At 44.9% G+C, this 22,118-nt stretch overlaps 2 protein-coding genes across 4 annotated transcripts in view; one reads left to right on the plus strand and one right to left on the minus strand.

Moving 5' to 3' along the window:
- Positions 1-5,376, minus strand: part of LOC128701129 (tubulin alpha-2 chain-like) — a 53,700-nt gene extending 48,324 nt beyond the window's left edge. For all 3 annotated transcript variants that reach the window (XM_053794710.2, XM_053794711.2, XM_070100539.1), the window contains exon 1: positions 5,204-5,376. In XM_053794710.2, coding sequence (XP_053650685.1) covers positions 5,204-5,218 — 15 coding nt within the window. In that variant the 5' untranslated portion in view covers positions 5,219-5,376. The remainder of the gene's footprint in view (positions 1-5,203) is intronic.
- Positions 5,377-13,093: 7,717 nt separating this feature from the next.
- LOC128701128 (uncharacterized) lies at positions 13,094-16,235 on the plus strand. The gene is made up of 3 exons (XM_053794709.2): positions 13,094-13,337; positions 13,467-14,051; positions 15,259-16,235. The coding sequence occupies exons 1-3, from the start codon at positions 13,200-13,202 to the stop codon at positions 15,607-15,609; spliced, it is 1,074 nt and encodes a 357-aa protein (XP_053650684.1). The 5' UTR covers positions 13,094-13,199; the 3' UTR covers positions 15,610-16,235.
- Positions 16,236-22,118: the final 5,883 nt, after the last annotated feature.

Consider the following 22,118-nt stretch of genomic DNA (forward strand, 5'->3'; position numbering starts at 1 on the left):
CCCTGATACCTGACAGGTGGCTCACATTACCCTGATACCTGAGAGGTGGCTCACATTACCCTGATACCTGAGAGGTGGCTCACATTACCCTGATACCCGAGAGGTGGCTCACATTACCCTGATACCTGAGAGGTGGCTCACATTACCCTGATACCTGAGAGGTGGCTCACATTACCCTGATACCTGAGAGGTGGCTCACATTACCCTGATACCTGACAGGTGGCTCACATTACCCTGATACCTGAGAGGTGGCTCACATTACCCTGATACCTGAGAGGTGGCTCACATTACCCTGATACCTGACAGGTGGCTCACATTACCCTGATACCTGACAGGTGGCTCACATTACCCTGATACCTGACAGGTGGCTCACATTACCCTGATACCTGACAGGTGGCTCACATTACCCTGATACCTGAGAGATGGCTCACATTACCCTGATACCTGAGAGGTGGCTCACATTACCCTGATACCTGAGAGGTGGCTCACATTACCCTGATACCTGAGAGGTGGCTCACATTACCCTGATACCTGACAGGTGGCTCACATTACCCTGATACCTGAGAGGTGGCTCACATTACCCTGATACCTGAGAGGTGGCTCACATTACCCTGATACCTGAGAGGTGGCTCACATTACCCTGATACCTGAGAGGTGGATCACATTACCCTGATACCTGACAGGTGGCTCACATTACCCTGATACCTGACAGGTGGCTCACATTACCCTGATACCTGACAGGTGGCTCACATTACCCTGATACCTGACAGGTGGCTCACATTACCCTGATACCTGACAGGTGGCTCACATTACCCTGATACCTGACAGGTGGCTCACATTACCCTGATACCTGAGAGGTGGCTCACATTACCCTGATACCTGAGAGGTGGATCACATTACCCTGATACCTGACAGGTGGCTCACATTACCCTGATACCTGACAGGTGGCTCACATTACCCTGATACCTGAGAGGTGGCTCACATTACCCTGATACCTGAGAGGTGGCTCACATTACCCTGATACCTGAGAGGTGGCTCACATTACCCTGATACCTGACAGGTGGCTCACATTACCCTGATACCTGACAGGTGGCTCACATTACCCTGATACCTGACAGGTGGCTCACATTATCCTGATACCTGACAGGTGGCTCACATTACCCTGATACCTGACAGGTGGCTCACATTACCCTGATACCTGACAGGTGGCTCACATTACCCTGATACCTGACAGGTGGCTCACATTACTCTGATACCTGAGAGGTGGCTCACATTACCCTGATACCTGACAGGTGGCTCACATTACCCTGATACCTGACAGGTGGCTCACATTACCCTGATACCTGACAGGTGGCTCACATTACCCTGATACCTGACAGGTGGCTCACATTACCCTGATACCTGACAGGTGGCTCACATTACCCTGATACCTGACAGGTGGCTCACATTACCCTGATACCTGACAGGTGGCTCACATTACCCTGATACCTGACAGGTGGCTCACATTACCCTGATACCTGACAGGTGGCTCACATTACCCTGATACCTGACAGGTGGCTCACATTACCCTGGTACCTGACACTTGGCTCACACTGATACCTGACACTTGGCTCACACTGATACCTGACACTTAGCTCACACTACAAATATTAGGATGGTCAAGTAAAGTCTATACAAGGCAGCAACAAATGGGTCGGGCAAAAATTGTTAGTGGGTCTGAGAAGGACGTGCCAAGGATGGGCCAGTAGGCCTGCTGCAGTGTTCCTTCTTCATGTTCTTAAAACATTCTGGGAGAGTTTCGTTCACCAGGAGCTGGAACAATCGTAATTCCAAGCGCCTGGGGAATGGGAGGTAATCGCTTTGATACGAGGAGTGGGAGGATTTAATCTCTTGTTAAATCCTTAGGGATACTACATGACCTGGAGAAACAAAGGAGATAAAGTCTGGTCCAAGGGGACGGTGGCTCCATCTCATTAGATCAAGAGCCCACAAGCAGCATCAAGGCTGCTCATGGGTATTGATCACAATAGGGAGAGAATCGAGGTCACTGGTGTTGGTGGGTCGTCAAGACGGCCAGAGGTAAACACTGGCTTACTGGCTTCACCTACAACTACAGTCACACGCTAATTGTTTAATGGAGTTTAAAGACTATTGACAACACTAGGGTCATTAAAGGCTATCGACTATACCAGGGTCATTAAAACCTATCTACTACACAAACGTCATGAAGGCTGCATGTCAGTTGGTCACCACCAATGAAGAATACTCCATTAATGAAGAATTTAAAGTATAATCTCAGTGTACCTACAGAGGGCAGCTCTGTGTATATACAGGGTGTTTCAAAACTGTGGACCTAATTTCAAAGCAGACTGCTTTGAAATTGGGTCTTATTTTGAAACACTTATGTAGATGTTCTTCAACCTCGTGTTTTTATAATTATCCTTATGCTGGTATGCCTCTCTGGCATAGCAGCATGAGGTATGCGCATGGCTCAGAGTATTCGGCTGACATCTTTATGAATGCGGGTTCGATTCACGGGTGGGAGAGAGGTGGCAAGGCAATGATGTATTGACCAATCAAGTGTTATGTAACACTGTCTGTGTGTGTGTGTGTGTGTGTGTGTGTGTGTGTGTGTGTGTGTGTGTGTGTGTGTGTGTGTGTAGTACTTACTAATTGTCAAAGGCACTTATCGATGGACACTTGGCCTGGTGGATGTTTTTTTGTGTAGTAGTAATAGTATTATAATAATGGGGAAGCGCTAAACCCGTAGGATTATACAGCGCCTTTGGGGGGGAAGGTATTCAGGCTTAATTCAGGGAACTGGAGCACAGATCCAATTCCTTAATTCGAGAGCCCCTCACCAGCGTCAAGGAACCTCCCTGGAGGAGTACAGTAGTAGTAGTAGTAGTAGTAGCAGTAGTAGTAGTAGTAGTAGTAGTAGTAGTAGTAGTAGTAGTAGTAGGTTGTAAACTGGAGACAACCAGGTTTGGTTAAATTATAAGGTAGTTCCAATTTCGTGGAACAAGAACTTTTTAACAGCGTCAGGTCACCTCCCTCGAAGGGTTAACTTTCTGGAGATCATTTCCGAATTTGGTTTCCGTGCGAATAACTTTATAAAGCCTCTTTCGATCGCCTTCCAACTGAAACAATATGTGAAACGTAATTAAGTGATTAAGACACATTGGAATGTATAGGTGAACGGCTGTCGTTTCAAAATCTACTTTTTTTTTAATCAACTTTCCCCAGTATTCATGGTGTAATAGCACGCATTTTGGGTGCTATTACACCAAGATCGCACATCGCACTTTTCGAAGGCTCTCGCTACTGTGTATACTACAGCTGCATTCCATTTGTCCTCGAGTGCAACCAAGACTGTCATAGTGGTCCAGTAGTAGTGATAGGCAGGAGCGACCTGCTCTAAACCCATGCTGCCCGGGATTGCACAATTGTTGGGTATTCAAGTGGTTGGCGATCTTGCTTCATAGAACTCTTTCAAAGATTGTTATGATGTGGGACGTTAGTGCTGTCGGTCTATAAATCTGTTATTGCTTTACCGCCACCTTTGTGGAATGGAACTGTTGTTTTTAGTAACTGGTGACCCCAGTGTCTAGGCTCCTTCTCATAGAATACTTAAGGTACATGAAAAAAGTTCCTCGCAGTTCTTGATGAACTCTGAATTTGACGAGTCTGGGCAGTGCATAAGCATGTTGTAAACTGCTTTTCAAAGTCTATTGGTGTTAGGGTTATGTTAAAAATTCTGGAGATATTGACAGAATTTTAAGTCTCGGTTATAAAAAATTCCTTCAGATTGTCGACTTGCACTTTGATTAACGGCTCACTGAACATAATCAAATTGAGACTCCAAGCTCGCCGATAACTAAAGAATGCATCGTTCAGTCTGATTGCAACTTTCAACGCTAGGGTATGTTACCCAGAGGAAGGCTTTGATTTTGGGCACTGTGGGTACTAATTCATCAATTTTATTTAAGAAATTTGAAAAATTTTGATCATGGTTTTCCTGAGAAATTTTTGTGAATGCATTATCCGATCGGTTTCAAACCATCAATACCGATACCTTGAGAGTTTTAACCTCTGTGTCTTCTGGGATATTGGTTCCTGAGGCAACTAGAGAATGACTTTTCCGATTGTCTGTCAACTTTCAAGGTAGAAACTTAGATAACACGTGAACGCTTCTTCAGATCGGATTCAAACTCTCAACGTCGATATTTAAGTGGATTAGAAACTTGTGCCACACTGCTGCATTACTTTCGAGTTTACTGTGGTAGAAGGGGCTGGGCTTATGGGATAAGGGGATACCTTTCTTGGATCGTGCAGCCCCCTGAAACACCTGGTGCATGGTATACATGTAAAGGATGGGTGCTAGATTTAATACGAGGAAGGGGCAGCTCTAATGCCTTGGATCAAGATCCCTTTCACCAGCATCAAGGACATCAAGAGCCATACCACGTTGACTGCACCGCTTCTCGTCAGATCAGTTTTGGTTAGTACTTGGATGGGAACACCAGACGCTGCTGGCATCTTTTTCCAGGCCTGGCCATGGCCCGCGCCACGGGGGCGTCGACCCCCAAAACACCCTCCAGGTATACAAAGGTTTCTCCTCTGGTCGCAACTGTTCAACAAACTTTTCAATTCTACACGCTGTATTTTTTGTTCATATTGGCATGCATTCGAGCCAACACATGCAGTACTGACGTCCCATGCGGGTTTAGAGTCTGCTTTTAATATAATATGGTTTAAAGTCTATCAATGACACGAAGGCTGCATGTCACCTGTCTATCACCACCCAAGAATACTTTAAATACCTAAAATAGGGGGTTAAATCAAGCTTATAAGCAATAATTAATATAATCTATTTCTACAGATACATGATACAACTTAAAAAGACCATAGCTGATATCAGGGACATGCTATATAGAAAGCCTCTTGTTATGTAGAGCATTTCGGGCAAATAAGGTTAGTTTTGTCCCAGGATGCGACCCACATCAGTCCACTAACACCCAGGTACCTATTTTACTGCTAAGTGAACAGTGATAGCAGATGTCTTAAGGAAATACGCCCTGATCCTTCTTCCACCCGTACCGGGGATCGAATCACGGACCTCAGTGTGTATGTACTGAGTGCGCTACCTGTAGAGCTACTAGACACAATACCTCTCTGGATATAAAGCTCAGAGTCTACTTACACCTCCGCTGACCATCTTTCCTGAGAGTATCTATTGTCTCAACGTCAGCGGCCACGATAGACGGGACAACAATGTATTCAACTCCCTGGAAACTGTCAGAGCAATGCTGATAGAGGTTGATGGTATATACGTGTTGATGACGGAGCACACCAAACACTTCTGAGGGAGTGTTCTTGTGTTCACCCTCCCTACCTACCTACCTCCCTTCCTGCATACCTCCCTACCTCTCTTCCTACCTACCTCCCTCCTTTCCTGACTACCACTCTGTTGACCAATGATCAGGCTCGTGTCCATACGACCACCAATCGGAAGGCGCCATACACTAGCCATACACGCGCCTCCTCTGTATACTGACTAATCAGAAGACCTCGTACATAGACCAGTCTGCTGATTGGTTCATACGTCGACCAATTAGAAGGATAATGCCATAGACTAGAGGAATGATGACATTGAATTGGTGTTGTAATGGTTATGGTTCTGTTGCTTCTGTAAAAAGGAAGCTCTAAACCCGTAAGGGTCAGGCAGTGCCTGTGGGCAGTGGAACAAAATTACGTTTGATCCAAGGAGAGAAGGAAAGCTTCAGTTCCTTGGATCAAGAAACCCCCTTCACCGGTATCAAGGGCGGGTTAGGGGGCGCCTCTCCGTTTTCTCCATCCAATTTAAAGGGCGAAGATTTTGATCTACAAAATTCTGAATGTCACCCCAGTTATTGATCACCGACGTCACTGATCAGCTGTGTTATTGGTCGCTGACGTCACTGATCAGCTGTTACTGATCGCTGACGTCACTGATCAGCTGTGTTACTGATCGCTGACGCCACTGATCAGCTGTGTTACTGATCGCTGACGCCACTGTTCAGCTGTGTTACTGATCGCTGACGCCACTGTTCAGCTGTGTTACTGATCGCTGACGTCACTGATCAGTAGCGAGGGTGGTAGCCATTAAAATCCATTTACAAGAGGTAATAACGTATAACAAATGTTCCAAGTTCACTAAATTATCAAAGTTTGACACTGGCTGGACTTATTTAATTAGAAACAGAAGCCTGAGCACTCAAAGTTCCTTGCTTACCGTTGACCTTGTTAACAGTGACCTTCACGGAAAGGTTGGGGGCCCTGCTCGACACTCACTGCTGGGGCCCTGTTTTATGCCAACAGTTGGAGCCAAAGTTCAACACCAGCTACTGGGAACACTGTTGAACTGCAGCTGGTGGGGACCAGCTGTACCAAGCCGCTGGAATCACAAGTTGCTGATAACACGGTTCAGCCGCCGACCCTTCATGATTCGGTTCCAAACTCTTCCCGTGGGCAGCGAACTTTGCCAAAGGAACACTGTAAACACCGTCAGTCTGCAAACTAGGACGCCATACAACTCACGAAGTCGTGATAACAAGATTACAGTTAAGACTGCAAGCGTCCGAAGAAACGAAGAGGACCCCTCTTCCCAAGACTACGGCACAAGACATCAAGAAAGATGATGTTGGACACCCCAACCTGGGGAGCCATTGTCGGATCACCTTATGGAAAAGACCCGGGCCGGAACCATACCGGCGAACCACTTCGAACTCACTTGTCATGGATTCGAGTTCCATCCTCACCCCCATCTCCTCACCCCGTTCTGTGATTAGAATGCCCTACTTTCGTCAACATAAACAGCATCAAGAAACGAGGCCGGTGGCCTGGTGGCTACAGCTCCCGCTTCACACACGGAGGGCCCGGGTTCGATTCCCGGCGGGTGGAAACATTTCGACACGTTTCCTTACTCCTGTTGTCCTGTTCACCTAGCAGCAAATAGGTACCTGGGTGTTAGTCGACTGGTGTGGGTCGCATCCTGGGGGACAAGATTAAGGACCCCAATGGAAATAAGTTAGACAGTCCTCGATGACGCACTGACTTTCTTGGGTTATCCTGGGTGGCTAACCCTCCGGGGTTAAAAATCCGAACGAAATCTTATCTTATCTTAAAGAGGTACGAATAAAGAACATGTACAACCCCCCCCCCTTGGATATCTTTATTAAGAGACGTCTCTCCCACCGGGGGCTTTATTACGGTGTGTTCTATAACCTCTTGATCTAGAGATGGCAAATGAGGGTCGATCCCTCGTGACATCTTGCTCTGCACAGTTTTTTACAACCATTATAAACCCGTTGGAGTCTCTTTTCTTCAGATATTTAATCGTCGCTATGAACGTGACTCACAACTGACCCATAATTTGCAGAGGAACCTTCAGACGTTTCGGCTGGTTCTGCTCCATTATCAACTCCTAGCTTGATAACAATCCCTTCCCTTCGCGCTTATGTGTGACTAGTTAATGGGCCAAGTCGGACCGAAACGTTGCCGTAAGTTTCATTCTACAATGTGCAGGTTATTTGTCTATTGTGTCGCCTTGAGTTCTGTCTAACAACTTCGGGATATTGAAACTTTATTTAAACAGATACCATATTGAGTAGTCTTTTTTTTTATATATAAATCTATTCCAGATCGTCAAAATATTATACATCAAACTTCTAGCCATTCGCTGGATGAATTATGTATTGATAATTCTGTAAACTGTGTTGACAGTGATGTGTGGATGAGTATTACCCGTGAGAATTAAATACCGGAAAGATATTTATCAAGGTTTCAGAGTAAACTTATCAAGGCTGAGAGACCTTCTGCTTGAGAGATCGATTCCTTTTGCATTATGTAGCGTAGAGCTGCTGACAGTCCTTGCTTACTGCGTCTGTGTTACTACACACTGGAGTACTATACACAGGGGGATGATACTCCACACTCTGGACATCGGAGTGAGAGACGGACAAAGCTCTAGGTATAACCATCACCTCAGACTTGCAGACGATATGACGAAGAGACTTGTATCCGAAATCCTTCGTGCGGAAAGAGGTTTGAGCCTTATTCACGCTGTTGAGGAAACATATTTGTTTTGGTTTCTGGCAGTTTCTCCGACAGATACTTCATCTCATCCTCCACACGGAGTTTCACATATCCAGTTCTGGTCTCAGTACTACATAGCAAACACCAACGCACTGGAAAATATACAGAGAGGGATGACGAGGTTAATACACTGTATAAGAAAACTTGTGTACGAAGAATGACTGAGATCCTTGAAGCTGTATACTCTCGAGCGGGGGTCCCCAGCATGCGGCCCGAGGGCCGCATGTGGCCCTTCTAGGAAATGGATACGACCCCTCACGTGAAATTACGAATTCACTTTTTAAGTAGGTTCCACACTGCACAGTGTTAACAATTACAAAATATTTAAAGCCATTTTACACTAAAACCTTATATTTGCCTCTAACAACCAACCAACTTTCACTTCTGGTACGCATGATTTATGCGGATATAACTGGCAATTGCGGAGCTCCTTTACATTTGGCTTTGGAAAGACGTAGGAATGAAGGAAGATACGACTGAGGTAGACAAGTAGAAGTCAGGTATAAGATAAAATTTCAATGGGGTACCAAGAAAATCTAACCAGGAAAGAATTCGAAATGGTATTAAATTATATAAATTGAGATATAGAATAAACATAATTCTTCGGTTACTGCATATCAAATTAATTTTCCAAAAAATATTCAACAAAATGTGAGAACTTAAAAACTATTTTGATTTCAGAATCGGAATGATTTAAACAACACAAGCCTATCTGATGTTATCCTGACGCCAAATGACTTCGAACAGGCGATAAATGACATGCCCATGCACTCTACCCCAGGGCCAGACTCATGAAACTCCGTGTTCATCAAGAACTGCAAGAAGCCCCTATCACGAGCTTTTACCATCCTATGGAGAGGGAGCATGGACACGGGGGTCGTCCCACAGTTACTAAAAACAACAGACATAGCCCCACTCCATAAAGGGGGCAGTAAAGCAACAGCAAAGAACTATAGACCGATAGCACTAACATCCCATATAAAAAAAAACTTTGAAAGGGTCCTAAGAAGCAAGATCACCACCCATCTAGAAACCCATCAGTAACACAACCCAGGGCAACATGGGTTTAGAACAGGTCGCTCCTGTCTGTCTCAACTATTGGATCACTACGACAAGGTCCTAGATGCACTAGAAGACAAAAAGAATGCAGATGTAATATATACAGACTTTGCAAAAGCCTTCGACAAGTGTGACCATGGCGTAATAGCGCACAAAATGCGTGCTAAAGGAATAACGGGAAAAGTCGGTCGATGGATCTATAATTTCCTCACTAACAGAACACAGAGAGTAGTAGTCCGAGGCAGCTACGGTGAAAAGCTCTGTTCCACAAGGCACAGTACTTGCTCCCATCTTGTTCCTCATCCTTATATCTGACATAGACAAGGATGTCAGCCACAGCACCGTGTCTTCCTTTGCAGATGACACCCGAATCTGCATGACAGTGTCTTCCATTGCAGACACTGCAAGGCTCCAGGCGGACATCAACCAAATCTTTCAGTGGGCTGCAGAAAACAATATGAAGTTTAACGATGAGAAATTTCAATTACTCAGATATGGCAAACACGAGGAAATTAAATCTTCGAGTACAAAACAAATTCTGGCCACAAAATAGAGCGAAACACCAACGTCAAAGACCTGGGAGTGATCATGTAGGAGGATCTCACCTTCAAGGACCATAACATTGTATCAATCGCATCTGCTAGAAAAATGACAGGATGGATAATGAGAACCTTCAAAACTAGGGAGGCCAAGCCCATGATGACACTTTTCAGGCCACTTGTTCTATCTAGGCTGGAATATTGCTGCACACTAACAGCACCTTTCAAGGCAGGTGAAATTGCTGACCTAGAAAATGTACAGAGAACCTTCACGGCGCGCATAACGGAGATAAAACACCTCAATTACTGGGAGCGCTTGAGGTTCCTGAACCTGTATTCTCTGGAACGCAGGCGGGAGAGATACATGATTATATACACCTGGAAAATCCTAGAGGGACTAGTACCGAACTTGCACACGAAAATCACTCACTACGAAAGCAAAAGACTTGGCAGACGATGCTACATCCCCCCAATGAAAAGCAGGGGTGTCACTAGCACGTTAAGAGACCATACAATAAGTGTCAGGGGCCCGAGACTGTTCAACTGCCTCCCAGCATACATAAGGGGGATTACCAACAGACCCCTGGCAGTCTTCAAGCTGGCACTGGACAAGCACCTAAAGTCGGTTCCTGACCAGCCGGGCTGTGGCTCGTACGTTGGTTTGCGTGCATCCAACAGTAACAGCCTGGTTGATCAGGCTCTGATCCACCAGGAGGCCTGGTCACAGACCGGGCCGCGGGGGCGTTGACCCCCGGAACTCTCTCCAGGTAAACTCCAGGTATGCAAATATATAGGTGAGGGGATGGGGGTCTTCGTGCCACCACAATTCGTCAAAATTTACAGTATCGCCACAAACGGAGTGTTAAGAAACAGATATTTAATTTGAGAGCCCTGACCCCCTCAGTAGTCGGGGCCCTAGAGTAGTCGAGGGCCCTAGAGTAGTCGGGGGGCCCTAGAGTAGTCGGGGGCCCTATAGTCGGGGGCTCTATAGTCGAGGGCCCTAGAGTAGTCGAGGGCCCTAGAGTAGTCGAGGGCCCTAGAGTAGTCGAGGGCCCTAGAGTAGTCGGTGGGCCCTAGAGTAGTCGGGGGCCCTAGAGTAGTCGGGGGCCCTTGAGTAGTCGGGGGCCCTAGAGTAGCCGAGGGCCCTAGAGTAGTCGGGGGCCCTAGAGTAGTCGGGGGCCCTAGAGTAGTCGGGGGCCCTCGAGTAGTCGGGGGCCCTAGAGTAGCCGAGGGCCCTAGAGTAGTCGAGGGCCCTAGAGCAGTCGAGGGCCCTAGAGTAGTCGAGGGCCCTAGAGTAGCCGGGGGCCCTAGAGTAGCCGAGGGCCCTAGAGTAGCCGAGGGCCCTAGAGTAGCCGAGGGCCCTAGAGTAATAGGAGCACCCTCAGTGGCCACATATTTCCCTTATTAACAAAGCCTCAGGTGCCACCTGCTTCTCAGTATAACTATTACTACTGCTAGCTCAACATCCTTCATTACTAATTTATTACTACTACTACTACCAGGCGCAAATAACCCGCACGAAGGTGACTGAACCTTGTGACGACGTTTCGGTCCGAATTGGGCCGAAATGCAGCCATAAGTTTCATTCTTTTATGTGCGGATTATTTGCATAATGTTGAGGGTGATGGAGCTGACCTGGTGATGGAGTTGACCTGGTGATGGAGTTGACCTGGCGATGGAGTTGACCTGGTGATGGAGCTGACTTGGTGATGGAGCTGACTTGGTGATGGAGCTGACCTGGTGATGGAGCTGACCTGGTGATGGAGCTGACCTGGCGATGGAGCTGACCTGGTGATGGAGTTGACCTGGTGATGGAGTTGACCTGGCGATGGAGTTGACCTGGTGATGGAGCTGACTTGGTGATGGAGCTGACTTGGTGATGGAGCTGACCTGGTGATGGAGCTGACCTGGTGATGGAGCTGACCTGGTGATGGAGCTGGAGCTGAGATGGAACTGGAGCTGACCTGGTGATGGAGCTAACCTGGCGATGGAGATGACCTGACCTGGTGATGGAGCTGACCTGGTGATGGACCACAATGGGTGATGGAACTCCGACTCTCAGTTATGTGAGGCGTGTCAGAGGGTCAAGGAGATTAATTAATGAAACTTTTCACCTCTCGAGTGGGCCCAGTGCTCGAAACGTTGTGGATGAACACACGTCAGACATCAGCGAGTGAACACACTGCACGAACAACCGCAAATGAACACATCAGACCACAGCAACACCGCTCTTCAGTAGGAGATGCAGTTCTGTTATTATTATTATTTATTATTGCAATCAAGGGGAAAGCGCTAAACCCATAGGATTACACAGCGCCTGGGGGGATGTGGAAGGCATTCAGGCTTAATTCGGGGAACTGGAGCACAGATCCAATTCCCTAAATCAAGAGCCCCTCACCAACATCAAGGGATGCAATTCTGTACACTTAGAAGGTGTAATCACTGCTGAAATACATACACACGTATATACTCATCAATATACATGTTACATAACATAGGGTATATACACTGAGGTGTATATTTGCTAGTTAATACGCGCTACGTGGTGTATAGGAGAAATTCAACTGGTGGAGCCGATAGGCTTCAAACCTAACCTCCCACACGTTATATGATAGTCTTTTATTTTATTAGTGTACGAATATTTGTCCTCTTTTAAAAAATAATAGGTTCCTCAAGAAGTTCCTTGATGGTGGTGCTCTTGATTCAAGGAACCGGATTCATTTTCACGGAACTTAAGTGCCTCTCCATGATCTCTACGGGTTTAGCGCTTCATGGTTAAAATGGGGATTACAGTTTTTTTAATGGCAGTGTATAATCGCATTTTTTTTAATGGCAATGTACTTTTTAATGGCAGTGTATAGTGGAAGCTTTAATAATACATATTCGGTGGATAGGCTTCAAACCTACTAGTATTCATATACACACAGTAAATATATACACTAGTACATATACAAACTACAACAATAATTTGTTGTATTCTACTGGGAAGAATTTCACGTAATTGAGGCAGGTTAATTAATTCTATTATTTACATTCTTGTGTCTTCTAGGCTACGTGGAAACTACAGAAATTTATGATACTTTTGTGAAATAATCAAATAAACTAATTGAAGGAAGTATTTTGGGTAGTTTCAAAATATATGAATGAGGAATGGTTGGGTGTAGTGTAAACTTAGTTTATCTAGCACGCTTAATGCTTTGTAGTTTTACGCGTGGAGATCTTTGTATCTTAGGGTCTCAGTATCAAAATTCTCCATACTGAGAGGTTATATTTTAAGGGGTAAACGAACCTGAAGGGGGATCGAACGAGGGAGCAAAGTCTCAGGAGGAAGTTCGAGACAGACGGGTCCCTTAACCCAGTCACCAGTCACTCCCACTCTGTGCAGTTAACCTGTTAACACCAGCTGCTCTAGTCTGTGGAACCTTAGGCTTTTTTTTTCTTTTTCAAGTCGCGTCCGTAACTAAGATGGAGGATGTTCCACTGGAAGCGAGATTGAAGGTGGTGGCGTCCTTGGTGACACTAGCTGGATCTCTAGTAATAGCTCTTGGAATAGCAACTATATTACTAGCTGCTTTCATTTACTGTTGCTATGAAAGAATAAAGGTATTGTTCTGTTCTTTTTCTTTTCCTTTATTTTTTTATTTGCGTCTTTTTTCTCAATGTTAGGGTTTTTATATCGGGAGAGGAGGTTGAAATGAACTTACAATTCTGAATTTTCTTTATCTTGTCCAGAGAGGCGATACAAACACAATTTTAAGCTGGTTTTTCGAGGATCAAGACAGGGGCCCATTGTTGGCCACCAGGGCTGGTCCTCGAGTCAAAGCTTCTAATAGCGGTGACATAAACACCTACGGCACCATCATGGGGCCTAGCGGTAGTGGTAATAACAGCAGCATGGTACTTAATGGCATGGGTCCCCATGGCAGCGTCATTAGCAACTGCGGGACAGAGCCGAAAGGCAGCGGTCCCAAGAACAGAAAGCCTATCAACAATAATCATACTAGCTGCATGGTCCCCTGCAGCAGCATGGCCTCTTCTAGCAGCAGGTGTTCGTGTGCTCCCAGCAGTAGCAGCGTAGGCTCTAGAAGCCATGATTTCAACAGGTACCCACCATCGCAAATACCACTCCCCGTCAAATGTATCTCGACACACGTTCCTCGCCTTGGTAACGACACCTTCGATGCCTCCTCCAGGGTCACTTCGATCCAGCGTGAAGTTAGGTCGAGAACTAACGAAGCTTCGTCGGCGGAGGTTCCCTTTGTGTACATCCCTCCTCTACCAGATGGTCTCTCGCATCTTACAATGTCGTTTCCCAAGGTGAGAACTTTTTCACTAATGGTGGCTTTCATCTTGGTGTAATAGTACTTGTGTTCGTGCTGGTAGTCTTATTACGTGGGTACCTTAAGTACTCTTCATCCAGTCCTCAAAAATGTTTAATTCAACTAGGAGTCAAACTTGTAAACCCATAACCCAAAATAAAACTTGCTAGCTCCGACACCAGTCACATGCGTACTGTACTTTAACACCATGATAAAACAGGGAGCGCTTTCAATAGCTTTCTTTACACAAGTTCTTAGGATTGACTGGTTAATTAATTAATAAGCATTTAGAAAACTACTATCAATGAAAGTGATAAAATCGCATTTGTAGAAGCTGTGAGTACGCGTTATACTTTTATACTTTTGTATGTTGGAACTACAACTTCAAACAAGTTAACGTGAATCTGAGTTTGTCAAGAGCCGAGTTATTTCAGGCCAAATTTTTTTATTATAATTTCAGACAGTCATTGAATCAACGATAAAAAGTTAACTTACGCAAAATGCTATCTGGTTAAAAAAAAATTAAGTGCTGCTGAAAAAGACATTGGTCTTTAAGATAATTCCTCTTTAGCATCAAAGCTGGTGTTTTTTAGTGGAAGATTTTATTTAGATTTAGTGTGTATCCTAAACTGACAGTTTTTATTGAATTTCCTCTCAAGGGAGGTTCCTTGGCAATGATGAGGGGCTCTTGATCTAGGGAATTGGATCTGTGCTCCAGTTCCCCGAATTAAGCCTGAATACCTTCCATTCCCCCCCCCCTTCACTGACGCTGTATAATCCTGAGTTCAAAGCTTCCCCATGATTATAATTATAATGAAGAATTTGGAATATTTGTCTCCTAGCATTCCAGGTTTAATACACTTTTTTAACTTCCATTTTTATCAATTAGATTATCTTAAGAATTTTTTTTTTTATATTTAAAGCAATGCAAATACAAGGTGGTATAAATACACAGGACAGATTAATACACAAGACTCCAACACAGTGACACCCCAACCAGGTCGTCTAAATACATGCAAAAGATTAATATTACATAGAACATTGTAACACTGAAGTTCAACAGAGCTCAAAGGCTACCTATGTACATGTTTATTTACCAATTAAACTAACATTACCACAAATATAAAACATTGCTACAAATACAAGCGATGATAAAGTATAAGAGGAGATAGCATGTGCTTAAACTTCGTTTCTTCCTTTCAAAGGTGAAGAACTTCGCTGAAGACAGGCCGAAATCTGTTCCTCCAGGCGTTCCATTCCCTTCAGAAAACTCCAAGACGACGCCCTTCCAGCGATGGTTTACGGTCAAGAGAGAGTTAGCCCCTTGCAGGAGCACTGACACCGTCGACGCAAACACTAAGTCATCTTGGACGGTAAATTCAGACGCAAATGCAGCCGGCTTGACGACTCGCACTCCTGCGTTAGGTATCAATATTGAAGACCTCAAAGCCAGGGTAAACACAGTCTGTCAGATGATCATCGCTTCTCAGAGGCTGCAGAAACGCAAGCTAATATACGCAGATCCCAATGATATCAGGAACCACATTACTCGGTAACAGAATTATTTAATTTCTTATTTTTTTTTTATTGAAAGGACGTAGTAGCAAAACAGTTGGGAACGAAATCGTCATTGTTAGTGTTTTTAAACTAATTTACAAAGGGTATTTTACCGTCCCTCGGAAAATTTTTAGTTAAGAGGCGGTCTCAGATTTCTGCTTAAACTTTGTTTATAAGTAAACTTTTAGTCTTTTATGTATACTTTCCAAGTTTATGTACTTTCAAGTTTTTCAAGACCAAGGCACCACTGCTTAGATTTTTAGATTGTTAGCCACGTGTGATTTTATTTTTGAGGCGTCAGTACTTTAATTAAATTTTTATATGTTATTGCCATGGCGTTAAATGACCCCATGCTGATTTAGCGTTTATTTTAATATGATAATTTTCCACGAGTTAAGAAGTGTATCATTGAACTTTAACTATTAATATATTGGACGAACTACACAAAAATTGTAAAATTAATTTGGCACGAGAGTTCCCCTCGTAGAGGGTTGCCTTGACGCCAATGGGACACTTTTGATCCAAGGACTGGACCTGGCATGGCTTTCCTTGGATCACTGCCTGTTCCCCTATACTATGTATGATAGCTTAACGCTCTGTAAGAACAACAATTATAACAGTATCCCCTTTTAGTTTTCATTTCCTCTACATTTAGAAAAGAAAACTTGCAAGTCGGGTAACTGAAGTATTCTGTGATGGGCTCTAGAAAGCAAATTTTATTCAGGTATACACAAATAGTTATAGATTATTATACATAGCAGCACATATGTAGAGAACCCAGGACAACCCAAAAAAGTCAGTGACTTGTTTCCATTGGAGTTCTAATCTTTTATTTCATACTTTTAAAGAATTATCACGTGTCAAAACCCTGAGTTATGTACAGCATTCAGATACTTAAACTGGTACTAACACTGTGTATATGCAAATGAAAAGGATATGACGTGGATCTCAATGGAAAAGTCAGATATTTTTGGGGGGGAGAGGGTTATCCTAGGTAATTTACACTGATAATTGTACTTGTGTGTACGTGTACTTATTTATGGCTATACTGAACTTAGTCATATACAATATTATATATGAATATACTAATGAAAATTACTTTGAGGGCCTCCGTAAGCATCGGTAAGTTTATTTAGGTACAGTTACACAAATATTTACACAAATTATCATGCGTAGTAACGTGTGTAAATCACCCACCAGAATAACTCCCCCCCCCCTTCCTCAAAAAAAAAAAAAAAAAAAAAAAAAAAAAAAAGTCGAAGGTTCTCGTTTCCATTGAGTGTCACTGTAATATTTAAACCTTTAAGTTAATACAGCTAAGTAACTTAATATACTAGGAATAAGGTAAGCTGAGCTATTTGCATTAAAATTAAAGGATCAGTTTGCAATAATAGGGCTGTATAGTCCTTGTGGCTTAGCGCTTTTTGATTATAATAATAATTGCAATAGGTACACGAATGTTAACTATAAATCACTCCTCCCTTTCTGTAGCTTCATTAGGTAACCAAGTAAGTTTATTTAGGTACAAGTAGACATAAATACCTTTTAGCAGTTCCTGAACTGGCTCGTGCTAGGACAGGCTGATATATGCAGGCAATCTGTTCCACTCCTGTACTGCTGTACAATAAAAGGTGTTTGAACCTGATCACCTGCTGTGGGTACTACCATACTAGTTTTGGTTCCCAACCTTGATAGACTTGCCAGCAGGATATTTTGGACACTGCTTGTGCACAAATTCATATACTTGTAACTAAAACTGCTTAAATAACAAAACAAGGCACAATACCGTGACTGGAACGATACACAAATAACACTGTGACTTTGTAAATGGTCCAAGTCGGACCGAAACGTCGTCGTAAGCTCCTCTCTTCTATGTGCGAGTTGTGTTCAGCTGCTATACTGCCTTCAACGTTCATCATATCCAGTTATAATTCATCCTGGCCTACATGCTTTCTTGGACCCAGGTCCAGGATAAATCTCGCCATTTTGTTCTGGGTGATTTGTAATTTTTTTTTTAAGGCAGAATACTATGGAGATCAAGAATCTGACTGTGTAAGAGCTACACATAGGGTCCTGCGAGCCTCGGTAGGTAAACACTCTCTCGGATACCTGGAGGTTATTCCGGGGATCAACGCCCCCGCGGCCCGGTCCATGACCAGGCCTCCCGATGGATCAGGGCCTGATCAACTAGGCTGTTACTGCTGGCCGCACTCAGTCCAACGTACGAGCCGCAGCCCGGATGATCCGGCACTGATTTTAGGTATCTGTCCAGCTCTCTCTTGAAGGCAGCCAGGGGTTTATTGGCAATTCCCCTAATGCTTGATGGGAGGCTGTTGAACAGTCTTGGGGCCCCGGACACTTACGGTGTTTTCCCTTAGAGTACCAATGGCGCCCCTACTTTTTATTGGGGGGCATTTTGCATCGCCTGCCCAGTCTTTTACTTATGTAGGGAGTGATTTCTGTGTGTAGATTTGGGACCATTCCTTCCAGGATTTTCCAAGTGTAGATTGATATATCTCTCCCTCCTGCGTTCCAACGAGTACAAGTCAAGTGCTTCCAAGCGTTCCCAGTAGTTAAGGTGCTTGACAGAACTTATACGTGCAGTAAAGGTTCTCTGTACACTCTAGATCTGCGATTTCACCTGCTTTGAATGGAGATGTTAATGTACAGCAGTATTCCAGCCTAGAGAGAAAAAGTGATTTGAAAAGTATCATCATTGGCTTGGCATCTCTCGTTTTGAACGTTCTCATTATCCATCCTATCATTTTCTTTGCACGTGCGATCGTGGCACTGTTGTGATCCTTGAAAGTGAGATCCTCAGACATTACTACTCCCAGGTCCCTTGCATTATTTCCGCTCTATTGTATGGCTAGTCTGTAGTATACTCTGTTCTAGAGGTAGAGGAACTTTGTTTCCCGGTATTAGTTTTTACAGCTGTTCCTTATCAATTTACTTGATATGGGTCAGTGATTACCAGAGATTTCACTGAAGATACTTATGATGGGTTCCCCATTACACTGCACATTAAAAAAAAAAAATTTACCCTTTTCCGTTTTCGTGTCAGAGCATGGTTTCTGTTTTCCCGAGGTGCAACGATAGTTTCTACTAACCATTTGCTGCAAGACTCTAAAGTTCTAGCTGTATAGCCCTTGTGGTTTAGCGCTTCTTTTTGATTATAATAATCTAAAGTTCTAGTGATAGTATATTAGCTATATCTTGTGGGTCTTTATCTGACATTATCAGGGCACTGTCGTCTGGATACAACAAGTTTATACTTGACACTGGTGAGCATGACGTCTACAAAACATTAACTGAAGCCACGGTACGGGCGGGGATTGAACTCGCGGTGAGAGTCGTAAAACTCCAGACCGGCCAGCTAGCTACAATAAGATTCCTCTTCAAGGGGGGCTCCTTGGCGTGGTGAAGAGGCTCTTGGTCTGAGGAATTAGACCTGTCGGTCTTCTTCCTCAGACCGAACCTAATTACCCCCCAATCTCCCCTCCCCTATCCCATCCTCCCCTTTTTCCTTTCCTCCTCCTCCTCCCCACCACTCCCTTTTGCCCTTCCTCTTTTTGGCCTTTGGGATTTCTCCCACAGGCGTGCTAGTTCCTAGGTAGGGGAAAGGATACCGGGGTCCATCCCATTCTGTTGAGGTTCTTGGCGGTGGCGTAGTTTGCCGTGGAATTTGGATTGCCTGGGGATGTCTCGATCCCTCTCCGGTATCCCGGAGTAGCTTTGGGTGTCTTTCGGGCGACGGGTGTATTTCTGGAAGCCACCTTTCGGATTCCGGGGGTGGTGGCCGAAGGAGGTATGCTTTGTGGTGGATATCCGGCCGCCCTCTCTTTTGTCCACCGAGGTAGCTCTGCAGATGTGAGGTTGCTATCCCGGATTGTTAGTTTACTAGCATGATGGGTAGGGTATGGCACGGGTTCCATGCTGCATCTGCGCTACTTGCGGTGCTGAGGTCCTCTTGGGCGCAGAGGGAGATTTCTGGCCCTTTCATTCCTCCTAGGAACTATCCCTCCCCGGTCCCCCCTTTTTTTATTCTTCTTTTTATTTTTATTTTTTCTTTCTTTTTTTTCTTAAAAACAAAGAAAAGTAACCTAACCATAGCAGCCCTAGTCCATGAACCTGGTACCCCCGGGCCCCTTCTTGATACCGCACCCCGTTCTGACCCCGCCTCGTCTTTGGACCACTCTTCAGACATTCCTCATGCCTCTGTACCTATTGCCGGTGCTGTCTCCTCACCCGCTTCAAGTACTGAGGCCTCGACTGACTCCTTTGATTTATCGGACCTTCGCTCTCCTCTGACTATGCTTCCGGCCTCTCCCTCTACGGTGCGGCAATTTTCAAATCGCCGACCCGTTCCACGTCGGACCAACTCTGGTCCCACGCCTAAACGCCAACGACAATTACCTGCTGATGATACTTCTCCACCTTATCGTTCTTCTCAGAAACGATTGACACGTCCTTCACTACCTTTCCACGCTCAGTTTCAGACTGAACAATGGACTAAATTCTTCACTTTACGACCGACTTCCTCTACTGCCTATCTTTCTGACCACAGTATTGGCAAGGCACTCCTACGCCACGTTGGTAAAGATATTTCTTTTCATGCTCTTAAGAGCGGTACGCGCATCATTACCGTACAGAATGCTACTCAGGCTCATGAGCTCTCTCGTCTTTCCCATATCGATACTGTTCCTGTCACTCTTGAAAAACATCATTCCCTCAACTCTTGTAGTGGTACCGTCATTCTGCCCCATACCATAGTTCAACAAAATTTCCAGACATGTGGCACTGACATTCTTGAACAGCTGGAACTCCAAGATCTCCCAATCCTCAAGGTAGACACTTACGTTCTTCCTGCCCGCGGGCGGAGATGATACCCTAGCAATGTGGCTCGTTTAACTTTTGACAGCCGAGAACTCCCATCCTCAGTTTATATAGCAGGACATCGGTTACAAGTTCGAAAGGTGATCCCTACACCACAACAGTGTAGAAATTGCTGGCGATTTGGCCATCTAGCGAAATATTGCAGATCTATCGCCGAATGCCCAGTCTGTGGTGCCGATGACCATTCTAATACGTCTTGCAATCGATCTCCCTCTTGCCTTAACTGTCATGAGGCTCACCCTTCATACTCTCGCCGTTGTCAAGTCTATTTAAACGAGCGGGAAATCCGTTACCTCAGAGACAGAAGGTCTCCTTTATGCCATGGCAGTTTCTCATCTCCGCCTCCAAGGGAGACTCCCACGTGTTTCTTATTCCCATGTTTCAAAACGTCCCTCCACTTCTGGTATCCCATCTTCTACACCCACCTCTGTGGTTACCTCTCCCATAGTCACTCCTGTATCTAATCCTTTTGCTGTCCTCGGCTCAGACGTCCCTACTTCAACGCCTCAGTCTGATCTCGCTTCTTCGAGTTCTCTCTCACGCCTCAGTATCGACGAGACCTCGTACGACACCTCCCAATCGTTCCTCTACTTCTCAAAAATCAAAAAAAGGTCCGTTAACACCTCCTACCCATCTTCCACCTCCTCATTTTACCCTCCCTGTCTCTGTCCCTGGTTCTCCCCCTTTCACTGGCTCAGTTACAAGTGTAGAGGTTCACCCTCCTCCTCGTACTGTACCTTCCTCCCCTGTTCCCTCCCAAGTTTCTTCCTCTTCTGCCACCTCCCAGGTTCCTGCCTCTTCTGTCCCCTGCCACGCTTCTCCAGTTCCCTCCACCCTTTCGCCCCCTCCCCCTACCTTGGTACAGTCCAATACAGTTCCAATCTTTACTCATCCTCCCCCTACCATTTCCAATATTGTCTCCCATACGACGTCTCTGAATTCAGAAACACTTGAAGCAATATCTGAATATATTGCAGAGACCAAACCATCAATGGACACTGATCCACCTTCCGCTCTTTCTCTCTCCTCTGCTCCATCTGCGCAACTCCTTTCTTCACAGCGCACCGTTCCTTCGCTGCTTGAACGTTTTCCACTGCCTCCACATGTGGACTTTTCTAACCCCTCTAGTCCATAGGAACCCTTACCTGCAGATTTCAAGTATCTTTATCATTGCCAATCATGGCCTATTTACAGTGGAATATACGCGGCCTCAGGGGTAATCGGGGTGAACTTCAGATGTTACTCTCCCAGTTTGCCCCTGTTGGTGTTTGCTTACAGGAACCAAAATTACACTCTGCTGTTATTTCTCACATCTCAGGCTATAATTTATTGTATTCTTCAGATCCTTTTCCTGATGGGACCTTTAATGAAAGTGCCCTTCTTCTACACACTGATATTCCATACCATCAGCTATTTGTTCATACTTCGCTGCATTACACAGCAGCCCGTATCCACTTACATAGGTGGTATACGCTCTGTTCTTTATATCTCTCTCCTTCTCGGGCATTATCTATTCTGGATTTTGCCTTCCTTGTTTCGTCATTACCGCCACCGATTCTGTTACTTGGTGATTTTAATGCCCACCATTTCCTCTGGGGGGGGTCTCACTGTG

This window comes from Cherax quadricarinatus, chromosome 73 (assembly GCF_038502225.1).
Source record: "Cherax quadricarinatus isolate ZL_2023a chromosome 73, ASM3850222v1, whole genome shotgun sequence".
Classification (NCBI taxonomy): Eukaryota; Metazoa; Arthropoda; class Malacostraca; order Decapoda; family Parastacidae; genus Cherax; species Cherax quadricarinatus.